This window comes from Coffea arabica, chromosome 7c, assembly GCF_036785885.1.
Source record: "Coffea arabica cultivar ET-39 chromosome 7c, Coffea Arabica ET-39 HiFi, whole genome shotgun sequence".
Taxonomy (NCBI): domain Eukaryota; kingdom Viridiplantae; phylum Streptophyta; class Magnoliopsida; order Gentianales; family Rubiaceae; genus Coffea; species Coffea arabica.
In genome coordinates this window covers 10,032,202-10,043,699 of record NC_092322.1, presented here as the reverse complement: position 1 = coordinate 10,043,699, position 11,498 = coordinate 10,032,202, and the positions used below count along the sequence as shown (strand labels likewise).

Below are 11,498 nucleotides of genomic sequence, written 5' to 3'. Positions count from 1 at the left end.
TGTAAATTGACTTGTTACCAATTCTCTTTCTGCAATTCCGGATTGTGCACAATATCCAGTCTTAAATATGTATGGAATAATACTGACACTAATCAAGAGGTGCCTAAGGTGTTTGTTTGTTGGAGAAGTTAATTAGATTGGAAAAATGTTTAGATGTAAAGGGTTGATAAATTTGAGATGGATTCAATTAGCAATTTGGACATAACTTGAGACTGAACTAAGTGCTCGTTTTCAGAGAAGTTATATTAGTAGATCAATCACAATCACCATCTCGTAATTGATCTCTTACAAATTCGTTGTAATAAATAAATCATATCCTTAATTTATCTCTTATTGAATTGGGTTCCAAAATTGCAAGGCTCAAGTATTCAAAGACAAAAAAAAAAATGAAAAATAAATAAAACAGCCATTCAAATAATTTTAATAACTTAAACTGCCTTAACAAGTAGTCTCCATAAAACATAAATATGCAATAGTGCTGTAACGGACTCCAAATAACATCAAGAACAACTCCTAAACATCAAAAGTTAATGCCAAGTAGAGCTTCATAGATTTTGTAGCCCATTTCTATCAAGACGTCCTCTAAAAATTAAGGTAAATGTAAAAGGATAACGAGAATAAATGCCAGCCCAAATATGGTGCTTATCAAAGATTTAGAGGCGAGGTTTGTTGAAGCACCGTTATGACATTTATCATGTTTGTGATCTTTGTGATCCTTGCGACTGGTAAAGTAGTGGTCTCCTTCAGAAGAATAATCTACTGAATCCTTTCTGCCATTGTAGGGAGCAATTGCAATTGGTGAAGATGCTTCGTTGTACTTGTAAGCATCTTTGTTCCCATGAAACGACCAACTGTGATCAGAACTTGGGGGGTCATACTTGAAAACTGCAGATTTTAGACAACCAGAATTGTCAATGCTTAAAGTTTAAAAAAAAAAAAAAAAGATTATAATGATAAGAGTAATACAATTAACAAACTTAATAATATTACAAAAAAAAAATCACAATTAACAAGCTTAATAATACTACGAAAAAAGTTCTTACATATGGTACGAAAACAAAATTCATCAGAATCTCTAATTTTTGGGATGCCAACTTTGATCCCTTGAATGAACAAGGAAATCTTAAGAATGAATATGTAAGTGATACTTACCGCGAGTTTCACCAACTTGAGATTTCTTGGTTCTCCATTCATCCTCGTAATTTGCAGCCATGGAACCACCCAAAGTGGTCACAATGCAGAAGAATATTACTACTATAATTTTTGACAACTCCATGATTGGACCTTTACTAAGAAGAAGATCCTGTGCTGTGCATTATTTTTATAGGCGCAGGCAGTGTAACAAAGGATCCCTATTCTTTAGCTACAAAATCTCTTTATTGTAATAGCGAAACAATAAAACAGAACTAATAAGGAATCAATACGCGCGATTGAAGGAGAAAGAAAGAAACAAGAAGGGCACCCTACAAATTATTCAAGGAATTTCCTATTAATTCCAGCTCCATCTTTTTAATTATTCAAGGGATTACCTAATAATTATCCTATAAATAAGGGGGGCTTTTAACACATAATTAATCGAGGTACAAGTTGAGTAAAGATATAGCAACTCAATCATGCACTACTGTGATTGAAGGAAAAAAAATTGGAAAGATCATTCGTCAGTAAAGTTTCTGTACTGTGTGTTGTTCCATATACAGAGTTCCAAACCTCCGATAAGAATTTTAGTGCCTATTTTCCTAGGTATGCAAAATCGTTTACGGGCTATCCTTTGGAAAGAATGCGAAAAAAGAGAATTTGATGGTGGTCACAAGGGTTGGCGATGCTACTAGAGCAAAGCAATTTTAATCTGAATACCAATAATATTTCCCTTAGTTAATCTCATATATTTTTTATTAATTATGTTGGATCCTATTATCCACTAATTACTCTTTTTCTTTCTCTTTCCCATTAACGCAGCGAGATTTCCAAGGTATGCAAAATCTTTTACTCGGTATCCTTTAGAAAGAATGTGAAAAAAGAGAATTTGATGGTGGCGATGCTGCTAGAGCAAAGCAATTTTAATCTGAATACCAATAATATTTCCCTTAATTAATCTCATATATTTCCATTAATGATGTTGGATCCTATTATCCACTAATTACTCTTTTTCTTCCTCTTTCCCATTAACACAGCGAGATTTTGTATGCTTCTCTCACTTCCTCTCATATTCCTGCCTTTCAATCTCTCTCCATTTTTCCTATTTTATAATTTCTTTTTATTTTCTAAAACCTTTGCAGTATGTGGTTCAAGATCTTTTACACAATACTTTTCTCCGCTTCGTTCCTGCTATTTGTCCATCATTATCAATAAGTTTTTTTTTCTTTATGTTTTCTATTAAATAATCTTTGTTTTTATTCGTTTATGTTTTTTTTTTTTTTTTGCAACCAATACATTACTACAAATTTTCATTAATGTACTTGTAGCTCGTATGTTCCAGGTACTTTTGTTATAAGTGCTTTATCTACTTTTGGATGGCTTCATCAATTTTAGCAGAACTTTGAACTTTTATGGTACAATAGCTGTTTTAGTGGACAAGCTCATATTTGCTAAATTCGGTAAATTACCGAATTTCAAAATGTAATTGAAGCGAATTCGAAATTGAAATCGATCGAAATTTTCAACTTCCAAATATTCAAAAATTCCAAATTCATGGGTCCAATTTACCGAAATTATCGAATCGTCTTTGAAACGTACAAGCTTACCAAAATCCGATTCGGACATGATGCCTTTGTCGGACTTGTAAATTGTAGGAGAAGAGGAGACTTGAAAATTGTAATAATAATCTTTGTTTTGTTTACCTGCAAGAAACTACTATATGATTAGGACTTCCTATCATATTTGACAACTTCACAGTTTACACTAGGTGTTTATATGTCCAATGTGTGTGTATGCGGGTGTGTGTATATATATGTATATATAAATGTGTGTGTGTGTATGCGTGTATTTTCATAATGACTTGTAATATAGTTATAGAAGTTTTTAGCTTTAAAAAATGAAATTAGTATTCAGAGAAAAATGAAATAAAAAATCTAAATTTGCTACCACACAGAATCACCATTCTGGAATTCAATATTAATTTAAATAAAATCGGATTATAATCAAGTTCACCAAAATCCAACAAATTTAAATTTAATTAAGTCGGAAATTTGGTTACCTCCCCAGCAACATCACTACGTAGTTGTAGGCTGTAGCACGTAATAGAACAATTCACGGGGAAAGAAGGGAGAGGGGTCTCGATTTGGCAGAAGTAAGGCATAAAAGCGAGGAGTCTTGTCTCGAAGTCTCAACTCTCAGGCTCGCTGCTGCTAGATAAGGAAATGGGATCTGTCACTCGTGATTGGCGTTGGGAGATCTTTAAAATCAGCCTAAGATTAGTTCTGTCTTGGGACGGGAGATTGTAGATTTTTGGAGAGGCTAATGGAAGAGCAAGAAATACAAAATTAAATAAGTGGAAGTTCAGGGCTGATTGTACTTACGATCCTATGTTCTGGTGGTTATCTTTTTACAGGGGCTAATAGAGAAAAAATTTCTGTATATAGATTGAGATTGCAGGTGTTTCCTGGCTATGTTTGCCATTACTCTTTGCATTTTAGACGCTTTCGTACGAGTGAAAATAAAGTGTGGCATAATAAGCAATGCAGAATTTGATCTGGCTTGTACTAATCTGGGATATGTAATTAAGAACCTGTTAAATGTTAATGACAATTAGCATTTCACATTTAATTCGAAGGGAAACAAATTTCCCTTTCATTTCTTTAGTGTGGATACTAAATCGTCTCTCGTGCTGTGCACGGAGAGATACCATTCCATGATTGGGAGGATTGATTTCAATTAAAACTTTGGTACCACAGCGAAGTTAGGCGACAAAAATAAGCTTGCACGTTTCCAAGACGCAGGAGCCCCGTGCAGCACGAGGACCATGAATAATGAGGAAAAGTGAATGGTTCCTACGGTTTGTTTGGCTTGAGGCAATCGACCAATTTCTAATAAAAGCAATATTTGCGAAATTGTCTGTACTCCTCAAAACTTATTGCAGGACATTCGCTATAAATTCAATTTTCGCAGCATAATCCAAAAGGTATAAGTAGTTTCTTGAATAGAGATTACTCATTGTATTTACTATTTCCAACTCAAAGACATCATTTTGTAGCTAAAACAAAACAAAAACCCTTTCTTCTATCTCCCAAAACTCCTGAATTTGTTGTATTTTTTTTTCTTTTCAATCTTCTATTTCTATGTGAAGCTTGCACACAGTCAATGAAGAGGTCTTTTCTTTGATGATATGGAAAGAAATTGTGCCCCATTAATTAATTATGATCGTATTTGATGTATGTATCTAGTGACAATGAATACAAAAAGCTAGTAGTACAATAATATATATTTTTTTTTTCAAAACGAGAACGTTCTATTAGTATATGGAAACGTATTACAAAAAGGCTGGGCAACTGCCCTCACAATCTATCTGCACAAGTTCATGCAGCCATGCTGGGAAGACATCCTTCCGTTCAGCTAAATTTTCCAAGCTAACTGCCAATTTTGCTAGCGTATGACTAATAGAGTTGTTTACTCTCCGAGTGAAAGTAAAACAACATTCATCAAAATTTTTCTGAATACTCCTAATATCCTCAAGCACCACTGACCCAATCCTATCAGTACCTTCCCTGTTTAGCTCTTCCACAACCTGTAAACAATCTACTTCAAACACCACCTTTTTCCACTCATATAGCTTTGCCATCCTCATAGCCATTCTGAGAGCCATTGTTTCCTCCTGCTTTGGGTTCGAACAGCTTGAAGATGGTACAGCCCATGCTCCTAACACCAACCCTTGCCAATCCCTCGCCACCACTCCCCAACCTGCTCTATCTATCTTACATTGCAAGGCAGCATCTGAGTTCAATTTTATCCAGCCCTCCTGTGGCCTTTCCCAGCCATGCACCTCCATGTCCTCCTTCGTACCACTGTCCCTAATTTCCCCCTCAGCCTCTTGAGCCTCCTGATACTCTTGCCACTCCATTACTGCCTTGTTAACTGCAACCAATGGATCCCTCCCACGACCATTAAACTGCTTATCATTTCTGTACTTCCAAATTTGCCAAAGCAGATTAATTGTAAGACATATACGTTCATTACCCTTCTCCTTGATCACAGCTTCTTTAAGCGCTTCCCACCAGTGCCAAAACCTATTTCTGTAGTCCTTCAAGCCCTCCCAGCTCAAAGGTCCAACTTTCCATATTAGCTTTGCATTGTTACAGAAATACAACATATGTTCAATGGTTTTTGGCCCTTCCCCACATCCTTTGCACATATGATCTCCCTTTGAACATCATTCCTTTATCACTGCATTTACTGGTAGGATGCCATGCAAGCATTTCCAGATGAAATGCTTTAATTTATGTTTCACATTCAACCCCCAGAGGAAGTTCCAGTGCTGAGTTGCACCTGTCCTCCCATAGCTGGTTCCTGCCTTAGTCCACACCTCTCCATCCATCCTTTTCTTTCTCTTTGCCAGCCTGTATCCTGATTTTACAGTATATATGTCAGTGTTCGAAAAAGCCCAAAATATCCTATCCTTCCTAGGTTCCTCACTAAGTGGAATACTCAATATCTTCCTACCCTCATCCCTATCAAACACCTATGTTATCAGTTCCTTGTTCCACACTCCCTTCTTGATGAGCTCACTCACTTCCTGCAACTCTATATCCCCTACCCTTCTTGTTTTCACTTTGCCATCATCAGACCCTGGAATCTATTTGTCCTCCCATATATTTATAGATTTGTCATCTCCCACCTGTTTCCTTATTCCCTCTTCCAGTACACCCCTAGCCTGCAACAAGCTCTTCCAACACCAGGAATCTGTACCATAACTTTCTGTTCTCCAAATAGATGTCCCCCTAAAGTACCTGGCCTTCAGAACTTTACTTACCAGTAAGTTGGGATTCATCAGAATTCTCCACAACTGCTTTGCAAGCAAGGCCAGGTTGAATTCATGTAGCTCCCTAAATCCCAACCCCCCTTCTGCCTTCACCTCAGTCATCTTCCCTCAACTTAGCCAATGCACCTTATGCTCTTTTTCCTTCTGACCCCACTAATACTTTGTCATTTTTGAGCAAATCTCCTTGCACAATATCTTTGGGAGAAGACATGAGGACATGACATAGGTGGGCAAAGCCATAATAACATATTTCGGAAACCCCTCTTTCCCAGCTAAACTCAGCAGTTTCTCCTTCCATCCTTTCAATCTAGCTATTGTTTTTTGCTTTATAAAATCAAAAACCTATCTCTTTGATCTACCAATAACTAGAGGCAATCCCAAATATTTGCTTTAAGAAACATGCTGCATTCCCTGGAGCACATTCATCACTTTCACCTTCTGTCTTCGACACACATTCCTACTGAAAAACAGTGAGGACTTCTCCATGTTGATCAACTGCCCTGAAGCCTTCCTGTACACCTCCAGAATCCTCCTTAGCTGGCCTGCCTCTTCCTCACTTGCTTTACAGAAGATCAAGGAATCGTCTGCAAAAAATAAGTGAGATAATCTAGGTGCCCCTCGAGCAATTCTCATGCCTGTCAAGGTACCTTGTCTGTTAGCTTGCTTGATCAGAGACGAAAACCCTTCAGCATAAATCAGAAAAAGGTAAGGAGACAAAGGATCCCCCTGTCTTAAATTGGCCTAATAAAACTAGTTTTTTCCCCATTAATGTTCACAGAATAAGTCACACTAGTTACACATTCCATTATCCATTGAATCCACTTAGGACAGAAACCCATTTTCTCCATAAGCTTAGCTAAAAACATCCATTCCACTCTATCATAAGCCTTGGACATATCTAGCTTGACAGCCATATAACCATCCCCTCCAATCCTTTTGTTTTTTAAAAAATAAACACTTTCATGAGCAATCAACACATTATCAAGAATCTGTCTGTCTGGAACAAAGGCAAACTGAGAATCACTAATGCAATGGTTCAGGACACTTTTAAATCTGCTAGTCAGTACCTTAGCAATGGTTTTATAAATGACATTACACAAGCTTATAAGTCTAAAGTCTGTGACTGAAATAGGAGAATCAAGTTTAGGAATCAAACTAATCGGGGTCTCATTGACAGATTTCAAAAGGAAACCAGAATGAAAGAAACTCTGAACTGCTTGCACAACATCAATTTTAACAATTTGCCAAAATTTCTGGAAAAAACAAGGAGACATACCGTCTGATCCAAGAGATTTGTTTGGATGCATTGAAAATACTGCCTGATAGATCTCCTGTTCTGAGACTTCCTTGGTTAGCTTCCTGTTCATCTCAACAGAGATAGACTGTGGGACTCCTTGTAACACTTTTGCAAATTCCTCGAGATAGTCTGAAGTGAAAATTTGCTCAAAGTAGTCTAAAATCTCTTTACTGGTTTCCTCCTCACTTCCACACCAGACCCCCATCCCTTCTCTTCAAAACTCTGATCCTAGTACAATAATATTTACTAACTATTAAAGTTAAACATTTCTTTGTCTGTTAAAAGAATTAGTGCGTTTTATCATTAAAGTCATGCAAAGCTTGTGCAATCTCCTGTCACGTATGGATTGGAATTGAAATATATTTGTTAAAAAAAAAATTAGAGCATTTTACATTAGTTCGTTTAAGAATTGAAATGGGATTGAAATTAGAATTGTTTCTATCGAGATGTAACTCAAAATGAATACGCAAAATTTCGACTCTCATTCGAAACCAAACATGGCGTTATATAGTCCACGAATGTAGACAAACCGCATAAAGTACAGCCAACATAAGAAAACGAACCAATAATAATGAATGCAAAGCTTCCAAGCGCTTTTGCTCTCTTCGTACAGCCCGTGGCGTACAACGTCAATTTTTTATTCTACCAAAATGGACTACTACTACTACATATGTTTTGGGAAATAAAAAAATGGTCCATTAATATATATATATATATATATATATATATATATATATATATATATATACGCGAGGCAATAATGTAAAATCTCATCGCACAAACTTCCTTTGCGAAAGCTAAAAGGGGGCCAGACTAGCCAGTCACATTTTTCACATTTTTCTGAAGAAATAATGGCAAAGTCACCAGAAACGCAGTACCCAGTGCAGGTCATTGGATGGGCTGCACATGACTCCTCTGGGCATCTCTCTCCATTCAAGTTTTCCAGAAGGTATTAAATTTGGAAAACTTCTTGTCTGTGTGGGATTTTAAACGCTTTCTCTTCATTTGGGACCTTTTTTATTCGTTCTCTCTTTTCTTGAAAATGAAAATGACATGGAACTCACATTGACACTTTATTGGACCGTTTAATCCTATTGAAAGTTTTTAGGACTGCTGACTCCTATTTTCTAGCATTGTCAGGGAGATATCCTTGTATTTTAAAGCAAACATTTCGAGTAGACAATTGTTAGTTGTCAATTGTACTTTATTTCTTGCATTAGTAGAGAAATATTACACTGAAAAGGCTATTTGATTTATGAATTAAAAGTAATTTTAGTTACTAAGAATCCATGTTCCATGGAAAAAGAGGAAAAAAAACACACACACGCACACGCATAGTGAATAACTTAGAAGGGATATGAGATATCGATCTAAAATGAGCATGCATGGCTGGGATGTTGCGCAGGGCCACGGGCGAGCATGATGTGCAGTTTAGAGTGTTGTACTGTGGGATCTGTCACTCGGATCTTTCTATGGCCAAGAATGAATGGGGCTGGACCGTATACCCTAATGTACCAGGGTAAGACTGAATTACGATGCTAATCTTCCATTTTTACGTGGTCAATTCATGAGTGATTAGTGTGTGGACATCATATGGAGTTTTTGGCACATGCAAACATTTTTGTACCGTTTCCTTTGATTATACACAGAATGGGCATAGGCAGGGAATGCTTAGTAGAGACATTTGTTTCAAGTATGGCTGCAAATAATAAGTCGAGCTGAACTTTGATTTAATTAAGTCAAGTTCAACTCGATTTCATTGAGTTTGAATTCGATAGGCTTTCAATATAAAACTTGAACTCTCGTATTCGAACCAGTTCTGAGTAGCTTGATTTATTTGCAGCCCGCCCCAGTTCTGAGTCACAATCGGGCATTGGTGCCAAAATATTTAGTAATCAGTTTATCATTAAAAGGTTCGGTTGACCCTTAGAAAAATGGCAAGACATACAAAAAATATAGGAATGGTGGAACATCCGACTCTAAGCTAGGCATTCATCAGGATATACAAGATATGTGAGATACGTATTTGCAGTAAGGCAACTACGTGTGCTGACATGCTAGCCAAACCGGGCTTGAAGTTGCAGTTAGGTACCATCGATGCTGCAGACAAAACTAGCTTGAAGTTGCTGTTAGGATTTTCCTTTTTCCCCGAACTCGTTGCGCTAAAACACCGCTTGGTAGATGACTTGATGGGCACCAGCATAACTCATCGTGAAAATTTTAGCAATGTAAATCGCCTTGAGCCTTCTTTTGCAACAAAAACTAGACACAATAGTTGACAAATTTCTTGAAATCAAATGAGAATTTGAAGCTTTGATGAAAAATTTGGTCCACCCCACATTTGCTAATATTATCTGCAAACATAAGAAGTAATTGTTGGATTGTCCTGTATTTTCTTTTCTCCTCGTGTGGAAATTTTGGACTATTGAAAGTAAAGGATAACCCCTTCATACATCTTCCAACTTGGAAAGGAAAAAAGTTATAATTAATCGATTATGAGCAAACGACCCCTAGTGGCATAAAGAAAATGAGTATGATTTGTCATATGACTAAATTCATAAAGATGGCGATACTGTGAATGGATTGATGCAGCCATGAAATTGTGGGTGTGGTAACTGAGGTTGGCGACAAGGTGGAGAAATTTAAGGTTGGTGACAAAGTAGGCGTGGGCGCCCTACTAGCATCATGTCGCAACTGCGACATGTGTGCCCAAGGTCTTGAAGTTTACTGCGCACGAAAGATATTCTCTACCGGCGCAATTGACACGGATGGAAACCCCACACACGGGGGCTTCTGCGATCTCATGGTAGCTGACGAGCACTATGTTATCCGGTGGCCTGAGAATTTGCCTATGGATGCTGGTGCACCACTCCTGTGTGCTGGGATCTCTACCTATAGCCCCTTGAGATATTTTGGACTTGACAAACCTGGAATCCATGTTGGCATTGTTGGCCTTGGTGGGCTTGGCCATTTAGCTGTGAAAATTGCCAAGGCTTTTGGTGCAAAGGTGACTGTCATCAGCACATCCGCTAGCAAAAAGCAGGAAGCTATACAAAAACTTGGTGCAGATGCATTCTTGGTCAGCAGTGACCCTGAGCAGATGCAGGTAATTAGTACCATTGCTATAGGAGAATTGAATGTGTCAGTGTGTGTTTGGAGACTTTAACTTTTTCAAACATTATTTTGTTTGAATGATAAACACACTTATCCGTTCTACTTTTTTATATTCACAATCATATTTTTATCTCATATACATCACGTTATAAAAAAAAAGTGTTACAACGTCATACCAAATCATCTTTTCAAATAATCTCCTATCCACAGTTGTCAAGGGTCTTATATTTCTCATCCTTGAATGAGAGGATTCAGCTGCAACTGTTTGCATTTTCCCTTCCCACTGCGTCCTTTTGGTAATGATATATCAGGTGAGACACAAGCAGTTGTCTGACTGTCATTGATTCATAAACCTTTGAGCAGGCTGCAGTTAGCACTGTGGATGGAATTCTTGATACTGTTTCGGCAAATCACCCGATTGTCCATTTACTCAATTTATTGAAGCCTCAAGGGAAGTTTATAATGCTTGGTATATCTGAAAAGCCACCCGAGCTGCCTACAATTCCTGTCATAATGGGTAAGTTTTTAACAATTTGGCGTTCCCTTTTCGGTTGGCCCAGTAATAAGATGGTGTTTATCTAACTTGCAAAATGAGTGATCAACAGGGAGAAAGACTATTGCCGGGAGTGCCATTGGAGGCATGAAGGAAACCCAAGAAATGGTCGATTTTGCAGCAAAGCACAACATATTAGCAGATATAGAGATCATCCCAATCGACTATGCCAACACTGCAATGGAACGCCTCAAGAAAGCCGATGTCAAGTATCGATTTGTGATCGACATTGGCAATTCACTGAAATCTGCCTAAAATGATTGTTCCATTTTCTTAATCAAGCTAGTATGTGATTTGTTCGAGAATTCAGTTCAACCATTCCATTCAACTCAACAACATACACACTGAAAGTAACTTAAACTACGCCAAAGCTAGAATTGCTAACTCACGAGCTATATATGCATTAAAATATACTCTACTTGCTAGTTGTTTAACGATGCTAAAAATAGTTAAAAGTCAAACAAGCCTCACCAAATCAAAGTTTCAACTTCTTTTTGTTGAAATTTATGTGGGCCAAAAATGTCTGATTGATTATAATTCAACTAATTCTCAATTCAACCATC

At 37.3% G+C, this 11,498-nt stretch overlaps 2 protein-coding genes across 2 annotated transcripts; one reads left to right on the top strand and one right to left on the bottom strand.

Annotated features, from left to right (window-relative positions):
- Window positions 1–415: 415 nt before the first annotated feature.
- LOC140010145 (uncharacterized) lies at window positions 416–1,805 on the bottom strand. Its single transcript, XM_072056546.1, has 2 exons — window positions 1,153–1,805; window positions 416–885 (listed from the first exon to the last, which is right to left on the bottom strand). The coding sequence occupies exons 1-2, from the start codon at window positions 1,274–1,276 to the stop codon at window positions 590–592; spliced, it is 420 nt and encodes a 139-aa protein (XP_071912647.1). The 5' UTR covers window positions 1,277–1,805; the 3' UTR covers window positions 416–589.
- A 6,251-nt stretch (window positions 1,806–8,056) lies between these two features.
- On the top strand, window positions 8,057–11,240 carry LOC140010371 (8-hydroxygeraniol dehydrogenase-like). The gene is made up of 5 exons (XM_072057083.1): window positions 8,057–8,217; window positions 8,674–8,787; window positions 9,861–10,374; window positions 10,746–10,899; window positions 10,988–11,240. The coding sequence occupies exons 1-5, from the start codon at window positions 8,120–8,122 to the stop codon at window positions 11,188–11,190; spliced, it is 1,083 nt and encodes a 360-aa protein (XP_071913184.1). The 5' UTR covers window positions 8,057–8,119; the 3' UTR covers window positions 11,191–11,240.
- The last annotated feature ends 258 nt before the right edge of the window (window positions 11,241–11,498 follow it).